This window comes from Mchenga conophoros, linkage group LG11 (genome assembly GCF_057382185.1).
Source record: "Mchenga conophoros isolate Kocher_MC1m ecotype Shallow Benthic linkage group LG11, M_conophoros_male_GT1.1, whole genome shotgun sequence".
NCBI classification, from domain to species: Eukaryota; Metazoa; Chordata; class Actinopteri; order Cichliformes; family Cichlidae; genus Mchenga; species Mchenga conophoros.
The window spans coordinates 11,050,640-11,078,100 of NC_140536.1; the positions used below are offsets into that span (position 1 = coordinate 11,050,640).

Genomic DNA, 27,461 nt, shown 5'->3' on the forward strand with positions numbered 1-27,461 from the left:
AACAGCAACGTAGCCTGCGTGTCGGATTTAAAAAGGTCTTAGAGGGTCATACCCTGTAGACTTATGAGGTCGGGGTAGAAGGAGCAAAAAGGAGTGATGGGAACAGAGAGTGCACGATAGAGGAAGGATTGGATAAGATCTGGTCTGTCTCTTATCAGAGCAAAGCAACAAGATTGTAGGTCAATCTTGTAATGGAAGCTATAGTAACAGCAACATTAGCCTCAAGGCAGTGAAGTGTACTTCTTCTCCTGTCAGATTTATTCAGTCTCACACCCCAATACTTGTCACTCACCTTGATGAGCTGTGAGATTATATCCGAGATAACAGAGCACCTCTGTGTGTCTTTAAACTCCTCGCTAAACGGCTAGCATCCTAGCTGTCAAAGTATGTACGCTCAGTATCTGAGCTCATTCCCAACCTTGAGCTTGGAAAAACAAAACATCTGTGTTGGCTTTTTTTAAGTTTTCGCTCAATGAGTTTCTTTGGTGCCGCAGGTGTGACTCTCCATGGGGAGCTGGTTATTTGTTGGAAAAAGGATGTGTTTTCGACATAAAATCCCCCCGAGCCTTCCCAAATAACAGTGTTTTATTATTTTTATATGTGCTTATTTTATCAGAATTGACAGGTTTGGAACATGCAGCATGTGATACTAGCAATGAATGGGCTCTTTATAGATGGGATCTGTAGTTGGCTTCTTCCTGTGAATTTCACAATAAAAGTCACCAACACGTACACTGTGTGACTGATGTACATAAAATTGCTACACTCTCATTTAACATTTTAGGATTAAAATTTATATTTTATTTGACTAGTTATGAAAAATATTTTTTCTGAATAAATTTGATCCTTATTTGTATTAAGAATGTCAAATTACATAGAAAATTCTGCTTATACACTGTTTTGGTGAAAAGAAAAAAAAATGAGAAAAATAAGAAAACAAAATGAAAAAAGAAACTTTCATTAACTATAAAAATGAATGAAATTGGTTTAATCAATAATTAAACTATTTATTTGTTTATTTATTTATTTAGTATTTTACTGTAAAAGTAACCCTAGACATTGGTTTGGTTAAATGAAGCATAAACTTTTATTCCATCTAAAGGCCACAAGATGGCAATAGCTGTGGTTGCAAAACGACTTCCAGTCACAATTAAGTTTAATTACGTTTTCTGTCTTTACCTCTGCAAACACTTTCCTGGTGGGTTTATGGGCTCAGTCACTCATTTTGGGGCGTATTGAATAGAAAACTGTCTCATTTGCAAATCTTTGTCATACTTTGTTTAAAAAAAAAGGATTATCCATGCTCATTGGCTGCCAACTCATTATTGACAACTCACATGCCAAAGAGTAGTTTCACAGTCAGGTGTGCACCTCCTCAACACATCTGATTTTTATTTCTTTAAACCAAGACGATGACAGTGAAAATGCTAATCTTGAGGCTTTAAAACAAGACTTCAGAAACCAGTGGATGATATCCATCCTTTAAACTGTCTATGAATGACGCCCAAAGACAAAGAAAGTTACACTAAATATTACACTAATGTAATAGTGTGATGTCATGTAACGACAGTATTTTTTAGCTGTTTTCTCTAGAAGCAGATATAAATAATTATGTTAGCCTTGTAGCTTCATTCACTCATTTTCACTGACTATCCTTCGAGCACGAGTAGTTGCCGCTTTTCATGAAACACCAGTACTAGCAATCAACAGGCTCTCTGTAAATGCTCTCTGTTGTGGGCTTCTTCCTCTTCATGCATTTCACAATAAAAGTCATTGACATACACACTTTAACCCAGTGTGAGAAAGAAAACAAATTAATTTTAAACTGAAGCAGTAAGAGGAAGCATGTGCATTTTCCCACGCGTGCAGAACAAATCTGGTTTAAGGTGTGATTGAACAATCGAAGTACCAAAACTAACTTTTGCTATCTAGACTTTCCAGCTGTCCGGTTAAATCATTAGTGATCTGTTTGAGATTTGTTTTTGACCGTGTGACAAATACCAGAGTAGCAAGTTCTTTTTACTGTGCTGGGGTCTCTGCAAACTTCTACAGAATATATGCAACACTTAAGCTGCTAATGTCAGTCCTTGTAAATTTTTTAAGCCAGGCAGATTTTACGCACTAAGTTTCTAGTTGTTTACTTCTTCGCTTTGCTTAAAAATAGGGATTGTTTCATCAAATACCAATTCAGTCCATTGTTAGTCTAAAAGATATTGCTTAAAGCAGCTTCATTGTAAGCACTGCAGCAGTAAGGTTTATTTCTGACAGTCTAAGTGGGCTACACTTGGACCGGATGTCCTCCTGTGATTGGCCTAGATATTGCTTACAAATATTAGGAAAAACCTGGCTGAATGACTGACAAATTAACAAATGAAAATGCATCCATGTGGGACTCACAGAATAGGTTGATGCTTTAAATGACTAGAGCAAATTGTGAAGTCTCTGAGATTTTGAAGCAGTTTGTTGGAGCGCGCTCTCGATTATCCCCGAACTAATATGAGAACGACAAGTTAGGTGTAGTTTCCTCCCCTCTCAGTCAAATCTACACTTTGGGTAACGCTGTCCGTCACTGAATGAGATGCAGTCCCATTTGTTTCACAGAATGGGCACAGCTGTGTTCACTGTAATACAGTTCATTTTGTTGTATTGTATGCAGCGTTGTATTTTGTGGTCGGGGACATTTTTGTCGCTGTTTGTCTTGTTGTTGTTTTTTCCTCTGGCTGCATGCCACATGGGCTTTGGACACAAATGCACACGCACACACACGAGTGAAAGTCTAATTGCGGGAGAAAATTTTTAAGCTGTTATGATTTTAATGCAGCGCATTTTTATGTTGCGCCTTGTCAAACAGCACATCAATTGTGGTGACTGCCCTTTGACTTTTCTTTCTCCATTAGGGTTTCTCACTAATCTTGTTTTAGGATGCAGACAATGAGACATGACTGTGGTAGAGACAAATGCTAGACAGAGAAGTATAAGCTTCAAAAGAACAAAAAAAAAGAAAAAGAAAGAAAGAGGTCCATTAACATTTGTCAAATTCCTTCACCCTCCCCCCACCCCCTTCTAGTTATGCACTTGTGTTACATCTTGGCTGACTTCTCCTTAACTGGATATTATTTGATTTGGAGTAGTGCCAGGGCTCAGGAGCATGCGGCCTTAGCTGTGTAAACAGCTGTCACCAGCAGGAGTCATAACTAATAGGTATCTGTGGACAAGGGTCATGTGTAGTTTATATGTTTACCAGCTAATGGCTTCAGAGATGGTACCGCCTTGGTGCGGTAATGAACACTAGTGAAGTGTAATGGACAGCATGGGGCTGCTTAGCATCAGCAATGACGATGAGTGCACACATTTGTATTCAAAGGGTGAAAGCCTTAGTGAAATAGAATAAGAAAAATAAATGATCTCACCTCAACATTTATTTGATATATGTAACAAAGAAGATACTGAATCTTTATTGAGTTGATTTGCTCATAGCTGTAGCAGCAAACGCAGCGGCGTGCAGGTAAAAGGCGGGCACAGCCATTCAATCCATTCATCTGTCTCCATTGCATGTAATGATAGACTTGACAACCCTCCTACCACCCAGAGGGTTTTGGATGCGAGTATCGGCTTCTTAAATCTTATTGAAACATCTAACACATACCTTGGAAGCCTGTGTTCTTTTTTTTGTTTTGTTTTTTTTGGGTGCAGTAGTCAAATACTGAAGAGCACGTGCAGTATTCGGGCTGAAAGAAAATTCAGCTACAGCAAAATGCCCCCCTCCTTCATGCGTTATGAAAGCATTTATTCCAAGGTTCTCTCAAAAGGCAATATAAGAAAAGAAACATGTCCTCCCGCGGGCTGAGTCCTGGCCTCTCAGAGCCAACACAAGCCGGTTTCTGTTAAGAAATCTGGGCAGTGCCAACCATTCAGGTGCCGGTTTGTGGTGGTGTGAAAACACGAGGCCAGATGTGACCCAGGCACCTGCTACAGGAGCAGGCGGCTCTACGCAAAACTGTACATCGCAGACTTGAGAAGTACCTCAGATGAACTTCTCTTTAAAGATTCTTTGTGTATGTGTGCGCTTTCTGGTAATTAAGTTAAAGAGAACTTAACAAAATAATGGCAGCTTTAGTGAAAGAAATATAAGTCTCAGCCTTCTAATGACCTGTGCTGTGACCATTTCTCTCGTCGAAAAGCTGGCAGCAGGCAGTTAAGTGAGAAAACAAACAAGGTTGCGGTATTTTCCCGTGAAAAAGTCGATATTGGATCCAGTCCAGTTTTTCTTTTTTTGACAGAGAGAGAAAAGTGTGGCTTTGATGTTTAGGAGTTTTAGGTTTTTTTTCAGTGTCAGGCACCACAACTGAAAGCGAGACCAGGTCTTTGCCATTTGCCCCCTGTGGTGCTCTCCACTTTTGACCCCAGTAAGCACGTCAGATCTCCCTTTTGGCCTCAGTGGGTGAAGTGCGAGTGTGAAGTAGTATCTTGTTAAGCACTTAATAAGGAATAATTTTTCAACAGCTGTTCATGTTCTTTTCGTTTTTTTCTCTTTTTTTTTTTAATGATAAATGACTTGATTCAAACACATTCTGTGAAAATGAAGATTCCATCAGGTGGCAGCTCTTTGCTCCTGCTCCCGTCTCCCAAAATTTGGCTACCCCTAAGAAAATAAATAATGAAACTCTGTGAGGCGAACAGAAAATGTCAAAGCTTTTAGTAACTGGCTGATTTATGCGAGTCCTCACAATTGGCAGTCTTTTCCTGGATCTAACATTCAGTGTGTTTTCTTAACGTCCAAAACCAGTGAAAAGAAACCAGTATGTTTCTTTTCACTGTTCCTTTAAACTTTCATTCTTTTTCATTTAAGATAAAACATACTGTATGTTTTTTTTTTTTTTTTAAAGTTCCTTAGCAGAATAATTGTATATAAAACATGATTAAGTTACACAATACAGTGGAACCCCGACTTACGAATACCCCATTGAACGAAATAATTCAAGTTACGAAGGCACTGAATGGCAATATTTCTGCCCGTGTTACAGCAAAATGTCCGTGTTACGAAATCCGCTGGCTCTGATTGGCCGAGCCCAGAATGCCCAGAATGCCTTCCGAATGATGTGACAACCCCTTGGCTTTCATAATTGCGCTTCGCTGTTCCACTTGAACGACATATTGTTATTCTAGTTAGCAATTAGCCTATAGCCTATCGTTCAGCATCACCTCACTCAAAAGGCGCAATGGGTGCTTCGACTTACGAAACTTTTTGACTTACGGAAGACCCTCGGGAACGAATTCATTTCGTAAGTCGGGATTCCACTGTATAGAATTTAATATTAAAACCTATATTTGTATAGAATATTAAGATGACCCCTCCTGCGACCTGCTCTGACACTAAAACAAAGTCACAATTATCCATGAGGAAACAAAACTCCTGTTTTGTTATAATCTGAATATGTGACTTTTGTACTTTATCTTCGTATAACCAGCATTTCTTAAACTGTGCGGTGTATGGGGCACAGTGCGTCATTTATATTAAAGTCATCGTCATCATTATCTGATCAATATTTCATATCCAACTGAAGTTGCATAGAGTGTGTTTAACTTGATAGGAGAACTTTTATTTTACACCTTTGACCTTGAGTAATGGTCACAAAAAAAAACCAAGTTAGCATATCTTGACCATCTTAAGTTGAGGCTAATAAATGTTTTTGAGAGAGAGTAAGTTTGTATAATTTAAAGTAAAGCCAAGTAATCAAATTTTACAATGATGGAATTTGCCCTACCTTCAGCTACTATTCACTAACACTAATTCCACAATTTACTGTAATTGCTAAACATTTAAAAAGCGTGAAAGTAAGCTAATTTTTTCAAGTAAAAATCTGAGCTTTTAATACAGCATTGATGGCAATTTCTTATATTTTTATTTCAGAGTTCCACGTTTAGCAGTTCATTGTGATCCATCCAGCTTTTTCTACTTAAAAAAATAATTTATTTTCCCAGCTTTGTGAGCCAGTGATAGGAAGTAACAAAACCTTAAGTTTACGGTCTGTTTTTGCGTGACACTTCAGCAAAAGATGATTATCTTCCATCTGGAGCTCCAAAAATATGTTTCTGGCAAGTACGAAAAAGTCACGTCCAAGTTTTTTTGTTTTTCAGATGTGTGAGCTAGAAGTGGAGATGAGTTTAGTCAAGGTGATGACACATGGGGAGGGGAGCGTGTGCACGGGTTAGGGCGGGAGAGATGGAGCAGAAGCTACATGGGGTGCAAATATGCCAAATATGCCCGATGACTTTGCTGATCCCTGTGATGTCCTCGGTCGCCTCCTGCACTGGGAAAACCCACAGCCAAGTCCCACCCAGCGGTGTAAGAGTGTGTATTTGTGTGTGGAGGTGCGTGTGTGAGTGAATTACTAGACTACCCACACGGTGAGCTACAGGTGTGAAAATTAGGTGTGAGGTTTATGTGTGATAAATTACCAACATGTGGCCTAATCACAGCCACTCCACCTTTCCCTCCACCCAGCTTTTTCCCCTCAGCCATTTCTTCCTTCTGTTCTGAGAACACATTTTTCCCACAGCTTGAGTGAATTTGAGGGAGTGTAAATACTGAACTATACAAATTCCAAATGGGTTTCTTTCTTTTGGGAATTACTTCTTATTTTGCATGTCTTATACTTCATAAGTAGTTTATGCTCTTTCAGTCAGTGTCAAAAACTGTTAATGTACTGACATTCCTGATATCAGACTGCCTAGATATACACTAGGTTATCAGTTATCAGCTTCTCCTCATTTCTTTATATTTTGTTAGGAAAATGGGGAATGGGTGCCGTGATTCACTGAAATGTAAAACAAAAACAAAGTTTGTACAGTTCTAACAAGCCTGAAAGTCAATGGTATGACCATCTTTATTCTTCAGCACAGCCTGAACTCTCTTAGGCAAGCTTTCTTAGAACTTCTTTAAGCAGTCTTCAGGAATAACTCCCCAGGGATCTTGAAAGACATTCAAAGCTCTTCTTTGGATCTCTCACTGCTTCACTAACGTTTAGGTCTGGGCTCTGGGGAGGCCAGTCAATGACTGATAGTGTACCATTGTATGTTTTACCATCCATGTATGCTTGTGTTGCATTGGCAGTGTGTTTGGGATTTGCTGCCAATCAGACACTTGTCAGATGATTTTTGCATAGTGGATCAAAGTTCGACTGTACTTTTCTGCATGTATAATTCCAACAATTTTGATAAACATCACTGGCTTAACTGCAGCCCAAAACCATGACAGATGGCTGTAGACACTCACTGTTGTACCTCTCTCCCGATGTCCTCCATAGATGTGATTTGATACAATGATTTGATCAAAACACTACATCATCACTACAAAAAACCTGTTTCCACTGATTATCAGTCCAGTTCTTTTCTAATTTGGCAAAAAAAAAAAAAAAAATCAGATTTTTCCTCTCTGTTTGCCTTCTTTAATAATGGCTTCTTGACAGCCACACTTCCACTGACACCATTTCTGATGAGGCTTCAGTGGACAGTACATGGATCAACTCAAGGGCCCAGTGCATCTCTGCACACCATGCTGAGATATGCCAGATTTTCAGCTATAATCTCTTTGGGAATCAAAAATACTGTTTTATTTCTGGATTTTACTTTAGAAGTGGGACAAAAATTATATGTTTTTGTGACAAGCTGCTAGTAACAAAGTCCTTAAGGACACTATTAAAACTGTCGCCTGGCTAAGTTGTCTGTTATGTATCGACACACTCGCTTGATTTAGGTGCGTTTTTTTTATGCTCGAATAATTTGTCATTGTTAAGTAGCTTCGCAAAAAGCAAAAACCAGATCTGAGAATTATCTGGTACAAGGGCTGAAAATGGACCATCATCTGCAATTAGCTTACTACATACCTTGCCGTGTTTGAATGATGCAGATTTTTTTTTTTTAAACTGTATTTTGCAACCACATCCTGGACAATTGATCTAATCCTTTCCAAATGTGCTATGCATCACCTCTGGAGTCTCACGAATAAAAAACCATAAAACAATTTATTATACTCCATGTAGTTTTGCAACTAAAGGTCAATGTGTTGGCACAAATTTACGTAGAGGTCCATAATTCATCCAGGCCAGTCCTTTTAAAAAAAAAAGCATAAAAATGTCCACATTCCATCACCTCACTGGTTTAAACAACATGTTTGCTATTGATAAAATCTCCAATATCCAACTGCTTGTTTGTTAATGTGCTCTGAACCTGTCGATTTCACTTGGCACCATCGTTAGTCTGGTGTGAGTTACTGAAAATGGGTTGAAATAACTCTGGTGTTTCACAAGAACATCATCACCTTTTGTTGAAATTTTGAAAAAAGATAGACAAGAAGAAGCAATGGAGCCAGCAAGAAATGCAAACCACATGTTCATCTCATGGTGCCTGTTTAGGGGGTGATAAAGTCCATCTTCGTGACTCATCAATTAACTCCTGCAGTGCCCCAGTGATTAAATATGACAAGATCCTTTTGCACCTGCACTGGCCAGTCCTAGTGTAAATGTATAAAACAAGTATTAACCACCAAGAGAATGAAAAACAGATGATGACCCATCACAGGCAGCAGACAGGTTGATTTTTTTTTTTTTTTGTCCATTTTTACTGAAACAATGGCAAGAAAGAGAACAGATTTCATGTGCATTAAATAGGGAATATTTTGTGCATTTAATAGTGTCAAAGTGCTACAATTAACACTGTTGTTTTTGGTTCATTTTTTTCTAAACCACTTTAAAGCTGTGCTGTAAATCTATAAAATATACCAAAAATAAAATAGGCCCATAAATGCAGCGTTCCTAACAAATGCTTTTTAAAGTGTCACAACTCTTTTAGAATTGACTTTTTTTGTTTTCTTACTCCACTGGAACAAAAGTTTAACATGATTAGAGGTTTGCATTGTTTCACTGCATTGTTTAAATAATGCTGACACGGACTGCAAACAGATATTCTGCTGTTTTCATGGCAAGGCAAAATTGTAAAACATTTATGGGACCGCAACCCACAATGAAGAGGCGATGCCGTTAGTTGACCACCACATCAAGGTCATTCTGTTTTTTCCCCCTCTCATATATGACCAGCTTTTGAGTAGCTTTCCACTGGCTGAAGGGTGTAAGTGTCCATCACTGTGGTTGAAAGTGTGAAAACACTGCGAGAGGCAGGTTAGTGATTCATCTTTTATTACGAATTTCCAAACAGGAATTACAAGGTCTCTTTCACATCAAGGAATCCAGATGTTGTGTCTGACCCGAATAAGGGACTTAAGTCTTAAAGATATTAGGAAGTGAACTAACTTGGGGTCTTCATACAGACTTGAAAGGAGTGCAAGGTTGAGAGTTCGACTGGACAGATGGGCTAAAGGTGCAGAGTGTTTCCAGATAATCTTGGAAGCACTCTCAATGTATCTCTATTTGACCAGCTGCAAAATCAGGAAGGACATTCAAATCACACTTTGAATGAACTTGCAACCTTGTTGCATTAAAAATGTTGCTTTGAAGACTGTGTTCACAGTGACTTTGGTGCATAATAATGGTGATAAAACAGTAGTAGATGGAGTCATAGATTCTTGGCAGCCTTGCTTTTATATACCGGTAGAAATATAACCAGAACAACAGCAGGTGTTGAGCTTCCTTTTGCAAAGGGTTGTGTTGCAGGGGAGTTAAACTCATTGACGCAGACTCACTCAGACTGATTACAGCATGTTTCTGTCTATCTGCATTTATAAATTAGATGTTAGTTATTTGCAACCCTTCACCAAAACCTTCACTTAGAGTCTAAGAGTGGTTGCAATTAGTCTGTGTTGAGCCGCAATGGTTTGTAGACAGGTTGCCTCCCATCAGGCAACTTGTCGTTAAATGATGTTTGAGGATGTTGACTGCTCAATCTCTGGGTGACCTGTTGTTCATACTCTCATTTGGTTGCAAACAGCAGAAAAAAATCAACCACCAAGTTTTCCTAGTCACAAAGAGGTTGTTGTCCTGTTTTTACTCTGACGTGACAGAGACATAGAGACATAGAGCTAGGCCACATTGAATTTTAAAGCTGCAAAACAACCAACATTCCCTTGAAAGCTCACTAGGCTATTTAATGTGTTTTATCTTGTGTAATCATGTTGAATCTATGCGTGTACAGCAAATAAATTGTCTTTTTATGGGAAGTTTGAAACTTATGTATGTCTTGGCTGAGCGCAGTAAATAGGGAAACCACCAGAGACTCTAACATGTTAGTTCTCATGTACACATTAACCCTACCAGTATCAATCTTGTTATTTAACTCTCAGAAAAAACACAAACAGAAAAAAAAAAACTCCAAAAAATTGTTAAAATGTCAAACTATTCCTTCCATTCATTTGCATCCGTGGTTATCCAGTGAGTCAAATCTATTTTTCTCACCTGCATGGCACTGTGGCCCGACCTGTTGAGTCACACCAAATTAAATTAGTTTGACTTTTTGTTTTATTACGCACTAAAAAGTGTTGCCTTCATGTTGCCATTTTTCCACTTGCCTGTTTGAACCATAGCTGCCTGTTTTACCCATTCGCCATTACATTAACAACCACGCTTTTAAGTGAGGGTTCAAATCCCCGAGCTGCCTGCGTCGCACGGTGGATCTGTGTCACAAGAACACTTTGGCTGGGGCTAATATGTCTGACAGCAAAATGTGTTTGCTCAGTCTCATGCTGCAAAATCATTATAAGCAGCAGGACTGTCCCAAATTATAAACATGTGCTTACAGTATGATCTGTTAAAGTAAACCGGGGGGAAAAAGGCATAGATCCTAAAACCTGACTGTTTCCAGCTGGAACAGAGTCAGAGGCAAGTCCAATATATTTTCTGCTAAATTGGAACAGAAATGCGCCTTCAGCACACAGGCCCAAAGTACCCCCCTCTTTTACCCCTTCTGCTTTTACTCCGCAATTTTTTAGCTAAGTGCGACTTCCAAATTCATGACAAAGTCACGGGCCCGAAAAGCAGGTCGTTTGATGTCATTTTCCATGCTCGAACAATGTTGAGATGTTACAACCGCTTGTGAACTGCGGGTGTGAGGGCTGACACTGCTACAGCTATGGAGCGTAATCCTCGATAGTTTGGTGGTTTGAAGAGATCCAGAAAGTGGCTGCTTTGCTCCTTCTGGTACGATTCGCCGCCAGTCAGCTGGAGGCTGCTGCGCTGTCCTGTATATGCCCTTTCCTTGTCCCATGCTTTCTCTTTTTTCCCCTTAAGTGGAACAGCAGTAAGCTTATACCAGCATTTAAGGGGAACAAGTGAGGTAGACAATAAACAATAATAGTCCCAGTGCCACGAGGAAAGCGTATAATTCTGTTGGTGAATGTGGCGCTTTCCACATGAGAGTGCAAGTCTTTGTGACCTGCTGCTACTCCAAAAGCTGAGGTTTTCCATCACTGCCTCTTGACCATGTGACATTTATGGATAATATAGATGAAGCGGCTGATATATTTTTGCCATGTTACTGGATGATGTCAAGATTCCCCGTATGTATATATGTGTCCTGCACTGTAAAGTGCCTTTTCCAAATAATGGACAGTGTGCTGGATAGCTGCATTCACAGTCTGCATTATTAGATTTACATACCAGGGGCCCTTGGAGAAATGAAGCAGAACTATGAGAATAGAAAGAGTTGTGTTTTAATATAAGCACCAGTCTTCAGTTTTGCTGAGTTCGGAATTCACCACCGTGTTATGATACCGATACAAGTCTGCAGCATTTCTGCATCACCTCAGCAGTTAACCGGGACACGCTTTTTGCTAGCCCACTCTGGTTTTTTTATTTAGTGCTTGGTTAAAATGACAGGTGTCAAGGTAAACTATGGTCTGTTACTTTTTGCTGAGTGAATGACACTGTGACTTGAACTGAGGAGCCGAGGCATGAAACAGAATCATGTTACTGCTTTGTTCTAAATGTTGTTGGCCACAGACAACAAAAAAAATCCTTGCATCTGAAAATGACATCCCAAAAAACATAAATACAAGGATCCTATGAAAATTAAAGGAAATGAAAATAAAATGTATATCTTTAAGGGCCTGAAAATGGTTACAGAGAATCAGTCTTCATCAGTAATGACCTAAGATTTGTTAACAAAGTCAATCTAAAAAAAAGACCTACATCACTGAAGCCTACTAAAACATGTCTTTTGTTCTTTTTGTGAAGTTCACCGCTCTTGAAGAAACACAAAAATTATATGCAGTTTGCCTTGTTAGGGGTTTGGAGTGCAGAAAGTTGGAATCTTTCAATATGAATGTATTCATGGGTAACAGTAGGTAGGTGAGTGCAAGGCAGGAAGTTAGCTGACCGTGGGTGGAACCTCATGGCGTATGCTGATGGTTTTGGCAGCCATGAGCATAATCTGTCACGCTGGCTTTGGACTCATAAAAATCTACCTGCAATGGAGTTTGTGTTTTTTTTTTTCAACTTGATCTTAAAGCAGCCCTAATTACTCTTGAGCTGCATGCAGTTAAATTTCCCAGGCTGCAAAACGAAAGCTGCCGCGCTCCAAACACGCTGTCATTCTTATGCTGTGACTCTAACTGTTGTTCGACAAACTTAAGATGAACAGCATACATACTTAATAGCAGGTTTATAAAACATGTTCTCTTGCAGCCTTGACCACTTGATTAGCATAGCTATGACTCTTGACTGGGTACTTTCCCAGTCGAATATGTGAGTGGCATCCTATAGTAGATGCATAACTGATGGATGAAGTCAAGAGTCAGTTGCGCTAGTTAGCTGTTACTGCTTCTACTCCTATGTATTTACTTTTATGGCCAAACTTCCTGTATGGGATCTTAATGAAGGGTAATCTTGATCTTGTGGATTCTTCTACTTTGACATGAGATTTAAAAGATAGATTTGGCAGATTTTAGAGCAAATTGACAGCGCTAATGCTAGCCAAACATGTAAACTTGCGTTACAAGATCTGTCATCTCCACTGTAATTGTAACCAACCATTCAATACATTTTCACAGCACTGTATTTTTGTGTTGGGGCATCAAGTTGGTCATTCCTCATTTGGAGAAGGTTGATGTCTAAGTAATGCAATTCAAGGGGATTCCAGAATAACACCCTGCCTTTGTCACTCTCAGAAACCTTTAAGCTAACTGCCTGCTATTGATCTAAAATAAAACAGGTGTTGGAACTGCATGGCATATTTCACTGTAACATGATCAATTTTAATTTTGGTGATTATTATATTTTTATAACATGAGAGTATTTCCAAACTGGCTGCCATCTCACTCTAGAGAAGACAGCCCACAAGATGCCAGGTGCAGTTGGGTTTTTGGATAGTTAGTTGGACAGAAGCATGAAGCATGAAGAAAAAGAAAATCCTCTGTAAATTAGCTGAAAGGACACTGCTTAGTGGCACACTGGAAAGTACACTTTCTGACAAAGGTTAAATAAGGTTTGGGCCAGTCTTGCGCTCATATTGTAAGCTACATATGTAGCTATAATTAGCAGGTCTTTAACTTAATTTAGTATAAATATTGGGGCATAGGGAAACAGCATAATCATAATCTAGCCATATCAATAATCTGTCCAGAAATTTATAAATTATTTATAAATTAACTTGCCATGTACTGTGTTTAAACTTTGGACAGTTTTTGTAATGAGGAAAGTTAGATCTTGCTAAGCTAACTGGCTTCTGCTTTAAACTTGCACACAGACGTAATCTTCTCCAAACTGCCAGCATTTTCTTTTAAAAATGTACCCATTATGTAAATTCTCTTTATAAATGCAAATGATTTCAAGGTATTTTCCTCCCTCGGGACTTACCAGAGTTTAGCTGTCACAGTACATTTGTGAAGGCTGAGGTAGACGATATGTGAGGGGTCCTTCATGTGGTTCCTGTATGAGAACAGCAACTTTGCACAGCGCTCTGCCTTGTAGACATGACACATTGAGGCACTTATTAAGTTTTTGTATTAAAATGTCCTTGTGGAGGCTTTTTCAGCGATGTTCGTATGGATTTGGGCTTTTGTAAATAGAGTACTTGAAGCCCAGGGGGATCTTTACTCAGCTGTCAGAAGTGGGAACTGCGGATTTGTTTTGTTTCACGTAATAAGCACTTTGTGGTTGAAATCGTAAACGACATCACTTTATCATGTGAAAGGAGTGGTGCTTTTAATGATGTGCAGTCCTCTCCCGAAGTCTCAAAATACATACCGTATACGTTAAACCTGGTATCCATAATGAGATGTTGACCACTCGGTCCATTTGTTCTACATCTGTGGGTCAGTTTAATTTCAAAGTGACTGACAGAAGAAGAGCATGGGCGTGAAGAACAGAAGAAGAACATGGAACATGTGTCTGAACACACTTAGCATTAAGATAGACTGGGTTTAAGTAGACCTGGTGTCTGAAAATAGGAAAGACATAATATGCCAAAAGAAAAAGGGACCACATTTACAATTTGGAACATATTCTCTAGCAAACTAACTATACGGTCCTCCCAAATTAAATTAAACTGCTGTAATATATGGAGATGTCTGTTAATTTACTTTTCAGTATCTTTTCTTCTGCTCTAAGTACATTTGGATGTTTTTCTTAAGAATGGCTGAAACCTGCTGGCAGTCGGCAGATTGATGTAAAGTGCACTAGACATTATGCCGGTAGTGTGGGACGTGAGTTGGACAGCGTAGCTCCAGACACTGTGAATTGTGGCCTCTTTCCTGACATACCTGTGGCCTAAACCTCCAAACCTTTCCACAAACGCACACACACAAGCTAATCTCCCCAAGATCTGGACCAAAAGAGTTTCTCTCCACTGCCTTCAGCCTTTCCTTCCCTACTTTCCCCATAGTCATATGGTAATTCCAGGACACGGGAAATGCTTCATTCAAACAACGTATACTGCGCTGTCCTCACTTGCCGACACCGTGAGATTAGCAACAAGCAGAAACAACGGAGAGCAAAGAATGAGCGGGAACTTTGAGCCAGGCTCATCAAAAGGCCTTTCAATAACTATAATTTCTCTGTTGATTGACCTGCCAATGGTCTGGGATGACCACAGGCCCGGATAGTGTTTTTCTTTCATTCTTGTTAGGATAGTTTTGTTAGCATAGTGTTAAGAGGTTTGAGCCCGCTTGAAACGCGCTGCAGAAATAAACTTTTTCCAGCCTGACAGGTTTACCTTTGCCAAGTTGGCTTTCCTTTTCTGTCAGTGCTATGCTCAGATTTAGCAAGGGCAGACGGGAGTACATGTGACTGGTTTAATGCGAATGTCAGTTTGCTGTAAATGCACCCAGATTGTGTATTCTACAGGAATATATGGTTGAGTATTGAGGTTGGGTCTAATGATGCAGTTTAGTCTTACAGAATGGAAGGATTGACAGAATGAAATATGAGATATATTCGGGGGAGTGATTCTCGTGATAGCGATAGCGTTACCTGACGGGAAATAGAAGTCGGCTTTAAGTTCCTGCACGTTATTATAGCACTTTCTGTAAGGTAAGGAAAGCACTTGACATTTGTCCAGTTGTACTAGATGCTAGGTAAGGCGCACCTGTATCCGCCAGATGACTTTGAGGATGCCATCTTGGAGCTGCATTGGCACAACTAAAACGTTGGATTGACAGTTGAATATAAGACACGATTTTCCATATGAGAATTGGAAGAGCCAACGCTAGTATTAATTTGGGGTTTTCATTCATGTCTTACTGAGCAAGTGCTGACTGGAGATGAACCATCCCCAGTCTGTGTGATGAATGGAGTTGGAGCGCACATCACGGCGCTGCTGTGATCGATGGAGTGTCGCTGTAAACCTCATCCCTAAAGACCATCAGAGACACATTCTGATTAGCACTTAATCTTACTTCCATCCACTCTGGCTTCAGGAATACGAGCACAGTTTGGCAGAGCCAGCATACCTCTCTAAAGACTGTCTCCCAGCGCTCCAACAAAACAAATGAAAAAAAGATGAAAAACATGCGCTGACTTATTTTTTACATGATTACAAACTGATGCTTGCAATGGGCCCACTTAGCTCTCACTTTTTCTGGTTGAATCCCTTCAGAGAAATCTAATATGTGGATCTATGGCCAGTAATGCAGGCATGCTCTGCTCTGTCTCTCAGGCTGTCCAGCTTGCTACACAGTGTTTTATTAAGCGTTGTGGTAGGTCGCACAGTATAAGCACCGCTGTTACCCAGTCCCTGCCTGTGATATTCAAGACTTGGCTTGAAGAACATCTGAAGTGTCTCTCGTTTGGTATGGCCCGAGGATATTTTCCTGTAAACGGGATGCTAAGGAGTTTAGATTGAAAGTCACTTATTGTAGAAAGGACTGTCTTTTTACTGGCTCCTTTGTCTTCCACAGGCAACTCGAGCTGAGGCTAGAGCTGCTGCGGTTCTGGGGGCTTTCATCGGCTGTCTCAACACAATCGTTTAGGAGGCCAGCTCTGACCAGAATTAATGCAATATTCACATTCATAACCAATCAGCATTCGAACGCTGAGAGGCGAACTAGAGTTTGCATGAATGACAAATTGTTGAATTGGACATATTTACTATGAATTGAAGGATATCCTGCTGATATATCTATTATGGTTGTTTGGGTTTTTACTCTTGTACTTAGGTATTATTCTAACGGTCAGCCCTCCCACAGTTGAGTGTGTTGCCTCTTGTTCACCTCGTCCCTGTCACAGGGTGAACTTACGGTCATCCGCAGATGAGTAAATGATACAAGGATCTGAAGGAATCCTGCTTCTTTGTTGCTGGTTCAGAATAAACAGCCATCTGAACCACCGTGGAAGTTACATCTTCCAGCGGTAGTCGAGCTAACAGAAGCACTGACCTCACACACACACACGCACTGAAAATAAAAATTATTTTTTGTGTCTGATGATCATTGATTGATGATGGTAAATTCACTGTTCAATAAAGGATCGATCACAAATGCTGATTTCAGAAAGTTTTTAGGAAATATAAATCTGTGTGTTTTGTGTGAACAAAATCTTTGATCGAAAAAAAGTGACAGATTCTTCCGGATTCTAATCAACTCTTGCTCCTATGTCACCCTCTTTCTTCCCCCCACCCCCCCTGTTTGTCCTTCCTGCAGCTAGCTATGGTGCGTACCCCATCTGTAAAGGCTGCTCGGTGTGCTCCAGGGATAACGGCTGTGTGAACTGCCAGCCCAAACTGTTCCTGTTTCTGCGGAGGGAGAGGATGAGGCAGTATGGGGAGTGTCTTCACGACTGTCCGGCCGGATACTACGGCATGCGCAGCCCCGAACTCAACATGTGCTCCAGTAAGATCCTATCGAGTTTAACCTACCCAGCATCCCTCATACACTCCACCTTCACTCCCCAAAATCTCCTTCCACCCTTGGCTCCCTAGCCAGACATACAATACCACCTCCCATTTTCCCACAGCGAATGATTTATTGCGACTTACTCAGAGGAGACGCACATGCCTGACAATTTGAATGGCTCATCCGTTCACACAGGTGGATGTAACTGGTGAAGCCTTGTCTTAGCAGCCTCTGTCACGCGAGGTTGTCTGAAGGCATGAAATCGAACCACAAATGCAACCAAAATGCAAATGCAATTAGGCCAAAACTAGCTTTAGGGCCACATTAAACAGCAGTACGGTAAAGCAGTCCTTTTCGAGATACTATGCAATATGGAGAAAGATGTTTATATGTTAGAATAAGGGAAGGAAACTTACTTGTTTTAACGACTGATTGCCGGAGCTTGTGGATTGAGGTTTTCATTAGACAGTGTAATTTCTTGGAAGTCAAAGAAATTTTTTTTGCCTGTGAACAGAAAGCAGGCCACCCACCAATATATTGTGCATTGACTGGAGAGTTTGATTAAGAAAAGTAAAGCAATAAAAGTGGCACTACACCTTAGACTAATATTGTATTTAGTATTTAGAGAAAGGCAATATAATTCAGAACTTGACTTACTTTTATTTACTGTTTGAGTAATGAAACCATATTAAATATCCCCTCATCATTAGGCATATTAGTGTTTTGGACCACACCTTTGGTCTTACATACTCTAGATTATACTATTAACAATAGCTCGTCAATCAAATATGTCCTTCTCCTCTTCATGTTTCACTTTCGTAACTTAACCTTTACGAACGTGAAATATGGCCGGAGAGAAATAGAGAGGACCTTTATAGGTGTTGGCTGAGTGTTTCATATAAAAACAGTGGAACTTAAATCCTAGGCCAAACTTCTGACAGGCGTACTGAAATTAAGTCCCAGATGAGGATGTCCGTACCTTTGCCTCTGACATGCAGCAACCGTAGCCCATCTAGATGCAAATATATAGATTGGCTCATTTTGATATTAAAATAAAAGCATATTACAGCCAAACTACCAATTTCTTTTTTCTTCAAGCCATAAACGGCCTCTATTGAAAGTGAAACTTCAGTGTCCAGAAATCTGGCAGTGGAACATCAGCGCATGTTCATTTTTACCTGGTCAGGTTGTGATTCTTCATCAGTCTTTGAGGCTCTGTTCAGAAATTAGTACTATAAAAGGTTCAAAATATAAATTCATGAATGAATTTAAAATAACGTTTTTCTTAATTACTAACAGTGTTTTGTGGGTCAGCCTGTTCCCATTCTTACCAAACATAAAGCTAAACCTTTACTAACTAAATAAAATTAAAAATATTGAGGAAATACATTGAGATTGAGATTATTCGAAATGGGCGGTTTTTCCTAGGATGTTTTTTTGGATTTAGGATAACAAGATCACAAAAGGTTTGCAGAAATATCCTGTAGTGCAGTTTGAAACTTTGAACGTCTCTTTTAGCAGACTGCTGGTATCAATTGGATACCCACAAACAAAACCCTTGCTCTTTGCATGCTCATAGTTCATCAGTTTTCCCACATTAGAGGCAAAATCCTAAAGGCTCCAAAGTCACTTTATCCCATTTTCATTACTCAGAGAAAGCTAGAAGTGAAAGACATCTTGTTTTTTGGTCGAAGAGAAAAAAAAAGTCTTTTAAAACGTTACTTTTTAACCCTGCTTTCCTGACTGCACCGCCCCACACAGGCTGAATTTTGACTTTAACGGATCCTGATGTGTGGGAAGTTAATCTGGATCACTGGCCATGCAAACTGCTCATAGAACAACATCTTGTATTGTCATGTAGCATCAGACTTTAATGCGAGAACTACTTTGATGTGATCGCTGCTTCAGCTGTGGCTCTCTAATCCGGTTTCCTATTCGAGTCTCACTCTCAACTGCGCTCTGTGTGTCATTTCCACTAAACAGCTGGCATCCGATCATTTTATTGCGGACATTTTATCGACTTGGAAGGTAATATTTGTGAGCTAATGCAGGCAACTGGAACTCAGACACAGTGGACATGAAGGGCGATGATGAGGGGTTCTCTGTGCCCTATTTCTTTGGTGTTTTTTAAGCACTGCCTCTGAAATCACTTAGAGGACAGCTGTTTATTATTAAATCCGAGTTTGTCTGTGTGATCTTATCACATTCAAGAATTTTTTTGAGGGCTGTTCTGAAATTCTTCTACTAAGCAAGAGGTCGATAGGATTGGGGACTCTCTCTGAAATCTAATGTTCACTTTTTCTAAAGTAAACCGTAAACTGACATTGTTATGCAATATGTAGTTTCACTGGTATGGAATCTAAGACAAATACAAAAATCGTATGTATACTGTTATGTTGAACAAGTCATGGTTCAGACTGTAAATTTAGATGTCAGATGTACTTTCTCTGCTGTTCAGGGTCAAGCTCCTGGTCATAAATATAGAGATCCTTGACTACAACTGTTAGTTAAAGATCCTCCAAATGCACTATTATGGTTGATCTCTATTAGGGTCAGCTGGCTCATCTGGAAAGCAGGTTTCTTGTGGCTTTCTGGTCTTCTAACAGGTCGTCATTCACGCGTTTCATTCTTTAGAGGATCACATTCTCACCCAGCTTCTGTGCACTGCAGACAGTCTGGTCCACCTGACTAGCATGTCTTGGGAAAGTGCTCGCCAAAAACTTTGATAATGCGGTTCTACTAAAATTGAAGCCAACAGCAATACTTTAACCCTTTACAGCCGATCGGAGCGGGCACGCTCTGTTTTGCGTAACTATTTTTAAATCCCAGTAGCTCTGCAACCAAGTAAGCTAGCGCAATAATTTTTTTTGCATATGAAACTGGAGGAGTTGTACTTACATCTTATGCCATCAGCTTGTCCTAGGTCACAGTTTCCTTCCACATATAGCTTTGCAAAAACTGCATAAAAATCACTTGCAGCAACAAAAACATGATATTCCAGAAACACGCTTCGCCGATCCATCAGCTGTTTGTAACACTTCCTACGTCCATCAGCGCGAACTATCACATGACCGCATGACCTGCCCGAAACCGGAAGTGACGTCTTTTTGCGGAAATGTAGTTTTTTTACGATCGGGGCCTTATGAGCTTGTGTTTTACTTGTTATGTGTTTTAAAAAGTTATGTTTGACTTTATGACTTTCTGTGTCGTTTCTGGGATGCTTAAGACTCATATTGCACTGCTGGAAATAGTTTATTTTGATGCATATGCTGTTATTTTGCAAATTTGCACTATAATATTTATTTTCGTTTTTCCTGCAGTATATAAAAATTGGTGTATTTCAAAAATAAAACTATGAAGACACTCAAAATAAATTTCCTGTGGTGGGAAACTAGTTTGTGTAAATTTTTTGTATTTACAGTTTTGAGGGATAAGCCTCTTAAATTTCTCTAACTAGAAATATATGTTAAAAAAACAAAAACGATTTTCAATTTTTTTGTAGTTTATTGCACTTTTTTGCAATTTATGTAATTACTATGCACCTAATGCAGACATATTATTAAAGTTTGGGCTATAATGGTTGTATTGATGTATAGCAACTTGAAATGCTCCCAAAAATGGCTCCACAGCATGTAAAAATATAATATAAGCTCTGGCGAACTTGGTTCTATGGTAGGTCTTAAAGGGTTAACGTATGATCATTTAAATCTTTGCTCTTTGCAAATCCGCAAAGAACTCAACGTTGACTGCTGCTCCTTGTTACTAAAATGTTTCCTTGAATTTCCTCTGAATACCTTGAGAAACTGTGCCGTATGATGAATTTTAAATTTAATGCACACTTTTCTGGGGGGTTTCCCATTCACTGCAGGGAAGATAACACCATAATTAGAGACTGAAACAATGGGAGCTCTGCTTTCTGTGGCGTAACGTAACTGGAAGCCCATTTGCAGCTACACTTCAGCTAGGTTCCAAAGAGGCTTGAGACATGGGAGCCACAGTGTTTACTGCCATCACGGAGATGGAGCTGGTTCGTCAGTAATGTCTTTTTGTTGCATAATATCTTTCTGTGTGACCATATTTTATGTTCTTGGACCTCTGCTCCCCTGAAATTCCTTTCAGCAGCTAATGAATGGGTTGATATGAGCCATAAACCATATGCTATAACTCCAGTGTTATCCACGGGAGTTCTTATCAGTCGCCCAGAACAGGCCCCACACCGGTGTCTGTGAGTGTCAGCCCACCGCTCTGCAGGGAAGATTTGTAGCAACGGACACACAGTGCGCTGCTTTGTGTACAGCCAAATCTGCATGAATGTAGAGAAGTCACGCTCTCTGCAAAGTCACATTTCATATCACTTTGCTTTTAATATACAATCCTCATCCAAAGCATATTCTGTCATTTGCTATCACAAGCAAGCTCACTGGCTGAAAGAATTATGAGCTGAAAGGCGACTATCAGAGCTGTCTTCTGTATGAGACAAAGTGTTGAGAGAGTCAGCATGAGTGCAGGGCTGCATTGAAGACTTCCTCCCTCGGGGTGTATTACAGACCCCCCACTGCTAGACATACTCTAGCTGCCAGCACAGTTGCCTTACCCCAATGCAGCAGCTTTAAAAACCCCATGCTGCGTTCACTGCCAACCACCAACCAGTCAAATCAAGGCCTGAGATCCAGTATCCTGGAAATGTGATTTAAAAATTGCCCCTAATTTAGTGCCAGTCTGTTGTGCTCTAGAGACTTCTTTCTTTTTTGTTATGGGTCAAAATAAAAGCTCATTGGATGTAACCTCTCCAAGATCATTTGAATTTTAAAGTGCATTTTGGGAATTTGTTGGGTTGCAGATCCGTTATGCATCATGATCGTTAACCATATGGGCACAAGTATGCGTAAAGGTACTTAAGTTTTTGCTGCCTTTAGCTGGCAACAGTGGCAGGAGTCTTTCCTTTAAGCTCCCCTTTCCTCGCTCTGCTTCTGAGCATGTGGGTATTTCCATTGCAGTCTAACCAACAAAAAGACCAGTTGCTTTTGGCCTTTGAGCTTCACCAAGGGACATTTAATCATCACAGCTTTACTAACCGCACTTTCAGATTTGCCAGACAATACAACGGGCCCACCAAACCAAGCCCGCTCCCAGGACCTTACACCCAGACACAGAGTTGAATTGGGTTTGTTCTCAGAGACCTGCATAATTATGCATGCCAAAGTGCAAGAGTGGAAGGGCTGTCTACGCTTGACCACCGTCTGAAGCTTGAGCTGTCTGCGAGTACATGCTGGAATATAGGAGCCCAGCATATCACAAGATTGTGCCTTTTGGAGTGAAACTACGAGGACCTGCTGACATGTCTGTCATCCCTGATCTCTCTTTGGGAGATACTGACTGACAGAAACATCACCTCTGCTCCACCTTGCTCTGCGCTTGTGTGCGGAGGTGCAGCCATGTGGGGAAAAAAACGCACGGAGAGTGTCGGGAAGAACATGGCAGCGCTGGCTGTTGCCACGAACATCTGCCGTCCGCAGCCCCACACGACATGGCTGGGTGGCAGCGGGCAAGCCAAAGCTTCCATGTCAGCCAAATTCAGGGCCCCTACAGTAGGTTAGAGCTGTTCGACTTAGGCTGGATAAGAAAGATGGAAAAAGAGGGCTTGTTTTCCCCCTCACTCTGCCAGGCCCTTTTTATAACATGGACACTCCTGCTGTGCATCATCAAGTCTGGTTAGTTTTGTGGAGGTGGCTCTCTCAGTAGACTGATGACTGGCCTGACAGCCCAACTCCGGGCTCAGCTATAAGCCTGTGAGGAACAATATGATTTAACACCATCTCTCTCTGCACAGCGAGGATTCGTGTCAATAAATGAAGTGATTACACATGTTGCTGTGAGCCAGTGGAGCAAGTTGACAGAATCTGACACGGAGCTTCAAGTGTCCATGATCAAATCAGTGGGTTCCCCATCCAGACCACAGCTGAGGGACTTCCTTCTGCCAAGCATGTGCTATTAGATGACAAGGGACACTCGGTGACTCATGTCTTGACTTCAAAAGCACTTGGCGTGCAAACCGCGTACAACTGAAGTGCAAAATCAGATGAAAAAGAAAAAAGAAAAGTGAAGCAGTGACATTGTAACAGTGGTGAAGCACTGACGAAATCTCTTCAAAACTGAGCATCCTCAGCCACTGCCCCCCACCACACACACACACACACACTTTCCAGTGTTCATCATATAAGTCACAGCCAGAACCAGGCTGGGAGATAATGATGATAATAAGTTTAAGTCACAGGAACACCGGGCCTTCTCTGGGATCTGATGACCTCATTATTTCTCATTAGTTTCCCTGTGGCACCTAGATGAAGACTTTAAAGGTGGTCCAGAGGTTAATCCCGCTGGGAGAGTGAACCCACTCCCCTGTATCTGTTTCTGGAGCTGCTGGACTAGCCTTCTCACTGCTGAGCTGGTCGGTGGTCAGTATAGGGGCTTCTCCGGTGCCTCAGATAGCCCACGCTGTTCCAGATAGCCTTTTGGCTGATAGCTGGACTCTGAATGTCTGTCACAGGGATTCCCTTCCTAACCTGCCCCTCATGCCGACGACCTCTGACCCTCCGGCTTTGCCTACTTTCATTTCTAACTCCCATGCAGTTGCATTGATGTTGTCGTCCACCTCATCCATTTCCCAGCATGACATCATTGCTTATCTGCTATTTAGAAAACTAGATACCCGGGTGTTTGAGCCTTTGCCTGGCTACATCTGAAAAACTGAAACCAAGAGTGATGTTTTAATCAAAAACCTTGTCAAGTGCTTATGCTGCTTCTGCAAGGACATAAACCTCCGCACATCTGGGTTGCTCATATTTACTGTCAATAACCAAGGATTGCACAACAGCCCCAGTGCTTCAGAGTGCTGCCAGATGTTCTTGTTCTCCCGCTCCCTCTTTTATTTTTTGGTCCAAAAGCTAAAAGTCTCTCAGGTGATGACAGGCCTGGGAAGTGTGAGGGGTAAAAAGACAGCTTTGTGCTTTCCAATTAGCGCTGTGATTTATTTGCTCGCTCCTTGTATTGGGCTTGTTTTGTATCAGACCCAAGCGTTGCTGATTTAACTTCCTTATCCAGACAGAGGCAGGATACTTAAAAAGAACAGCAGAGTGCATTTATAACAGAACCGCTTGGCCTGGTCAACGCCAGAAAATCCGTAATGAAACTAGAAAATATGTAGATGAATAATAATAATAATACAATAATATCAGATGATTGAATTATTAAAGCAAAAGCGATGTGTGAAAGCAGGAAATAGCTCAAGGAGCGAGTGATTGATGATGAGTCCACCTTCATTTTTCAGAATGTGGAGTGCAGCTTTATTGTGGAATCGCATTTATAACTAGCCTTATCTTATTGGTATGTGTGTGTTTGTGCATATGTGTGTGTGTGTGTGTGTCCATGGTTTGTTTAGACTGGTCGGGAAAGCGTGAGACCAGAGTGAGTGGGCAGAGGCCATACTTTAGGGTTCAAAGTGGAGCGGGAGGGACCCCCTTGTTTTGGAGGAATGTCGAGGAGGAGGCCTGATGGTTAGCTGAAGATGGTGTAATTAAGGGGTGTGATTGTGAGAACCTTCCCATCTCTGGGCCCTGCAAGGGTCACAGATAAAAGAGCAGCCCTCAGCCTCCACCACTAACACGTGAGAGAAAAAGCATGTAAGCTTATGCATCCTCATACAGGACACAATCAGCAGAGCAGACGACACCCTACACAAGAACCCAGCCTTCCAGTCTGAGGTGGATGGTGCCTGCAGGTTAAAGGTTTGGTTCACTCTGAATTTACTGGGCAAAAGAGCCACATAATGTTTCTGAGTAGCAACATAAATTAGACAGCCCCGGGGAGGCTCCTACTAATCATGTGGGCCTGTGCGTCGCCCCGTTGGTGTGGTTGTTGTAATTTCGCCCTGCCTGATGTGTTATTTGCAGAGAGCTTGATGACACATTGCCGTTGCCTTTCTTTGCAAGCGCGGCACAGGGTGTCATGTGCAGCACCAGGGTGTGGCGTGGGAGGATAAGTGCGCTGTTGGTTTTGCTGACTAAAGGATTCAGCATTTATTTAGCTGTGCAATAGAAAATCTTGTCGTCCCCGTCCCACCTTCCACTCCAAAAATAAAAACAAAAAACGCACTGCCACCCTTTCATATTGTAGCCAAAGCATCCACACAGAGTCGTCCGCTTTTGTGATCAAGAGCCACTATTCGCCGTTTAATGAAAACCCGAGTTCCGAATGATCTTTAGCTATGGAAACGCACGCGGATCGGAAGCGTGTGAAGTGATACGACAGCATATTAAGGACTCAGAGGTTCAGAGCTCCGGCGGGATGTGTTCTTCCTGTTTCAGCACGAGCATTAGTTGAAAACATGTGCGCTCATGTGCTGGATGTCAGTTCATCCTGTTGAAAGAGGTCAGCGTGACATAATTCCTCACCGGCTCTGCTGCTGCGTTTTCACACTGTTTGCTCGCTCACTGCGCAACAAGAACACGAAGGTGAAAACACATTGATGTCAGGGAAAACAAGTCCTATGATATAGACTAGAGCTCCGTAGAGAAATGAATCACAAAGCATTATCGACTTTTTCTTTTTTTTGTGGGAGAGACAGTATAATTCCTTCAAGGCCTCCCCCTTTCCCCAAAACCCCTTAGCTCTCGATCAGCTCCAGATGAGAGGCTTGCTGATGACTCTCTCTCTTTCTTTGCTTCTCCCTCCAGGGTGCAGGATAGAGAACTGCGAGTCCTGCTTCAGTAAAGACTTCTGCACCAAGTGCAAATCGGGTTTTTACCTACACAAAGGGCGCTGCTTTGATAAGTGCCCCGAGGGCTTTGCCCCGCTGGAAGATACCATGGAGTGTGGAGGTATGTGAAGCGAAACAAATATGTAGAAAAAAATGGAAATGCCTCCTTCTCTTTTACACCTTTCTTTATCTGTAAACAGTATTCTATAACTTCTCAGTGTGAGTTGCTTATTAAAGAAAAAACAATGGGACCACACACAAAGAAGTTATGGCATCCAAGTAAAAGCTCCTTCAGCTTGCATTAATCTTGACCCCGGGGTATCTGTGTTGACCCCTAATAGCGCTGTGGTTTCACGGCACATCACTTTTTTCTGTCTTTCTCTGCAGAGGGCTGCGAGGTGGGTCAGTGGAGCGAATGGGGAGCCTGCACCAGGAGAAACAAAACCTGTGGCTTTAAGTGGGGTCTGGAGACCCGAACGCGGCACATTGTAAAGAAACCACCCAAGGACACAATACCCTGTCCCACCATCGCCGAGTCCAGGATGTGCAAAATGGCCAAGCGGCACTGCAGGAACGGTGAGGAAGTTACACAGCCATGTGTTGCTTTTTGTGTATGAGAAAGGCTTTCTGTCAGTCAGTCCCGATTTTATCCACACTCACTTTAAGGTTTGCTCTACTCGGGCCAATATTAAAGAAAACAGTGCACTTATCCCAAAGGAGAATTCTTCCCATCCTGTCAGAGTTCCACCTGTCTCATGTAACTCCTGTACCTGTGTTTTCAGAATCTGTTTTTTTTTTAGAGGTGTGCCGTCACATTTCCTTGCGTGAAATATCACAGTTTTTCCATGGCGGCCATAAGATAGCCTGCTCTTTTTCTTGGGTATATTTCCTCGCCCCTCTCTTCCATCTCCTCAGTGGAACTCTTCAAAGTACAAACTGCAGGTTTCCTCAATGGCCGTCTCTGTTTCCTCCCGTCAACTTGAGAGATATTTGCGGTGCGTGCTGCATGCATGTCAGGCCATTAAATGAGAAGTCAAATCTGGAAATTCTCAGTGTGCAAATAGAGCTAAAGGAAATATTTTTTTTTCAAAAAGTAAACCATTTTCTCTTAGATGGTCCAAACACACCATTTGGGGTGACGGCCTCAGTTAGTAGTGCTTTTAAAATAAATGTCTTTTCCCTTAATGTGCTTTTACGTCTCTCATAAACTTTGGATTAGAATAGGCCAAGTGTAAATATTTAATTCACCAAATAAGGAAGCAGTGGCAGATATCATTCAGCCTGTCAAAACAGTGTTTAACAGAAAGAGGAAAATATTCTAACCTTGAGGATTTTTCTCCATTTTTGGCCTAGACCGTTGAATGGGAGGGTCATTTAGCGAAGTGGTGAAAGAGTAAATAAACTTGAAATAAACCCTGATAGTTTCTCATA

General features: G+C 41.1%; 1 protein-coding gene across 3 annotated transcripts in view; it reads left to right on the top strand.

Annotated features, from left to right (window-relative positions):
* rspo2 (R-spondin 2) overlaps positions 1-27,461 on the top strand; it is a 61,464-nt gene that overhangs the window by 9,419 nt on the left and 24,584 nt on the right. For 2 of the 3 annotated variants that reach the window (XM_085290882.1, XM_085290883.1), the window contains exons 3-5: positions 17,088-17,272; positions 26,008-26,151; positions 26,418-26,606. In XM_085290882.1, the coding sequence (XP_085147008.1) occupies positions 17,088-17,272; positions 26,008-26,151; positions 26,418-26,606 (518 nt within the window). Of the gene's footprint in view, positions 1-17,083; positions 17,273-26,007; positions 26,152-26,417; positions 26,607-27,461 lie in introns of all 3 variants that reach the window. The other variant, XM_085290884.1, reaches the window with a different exon arrangement.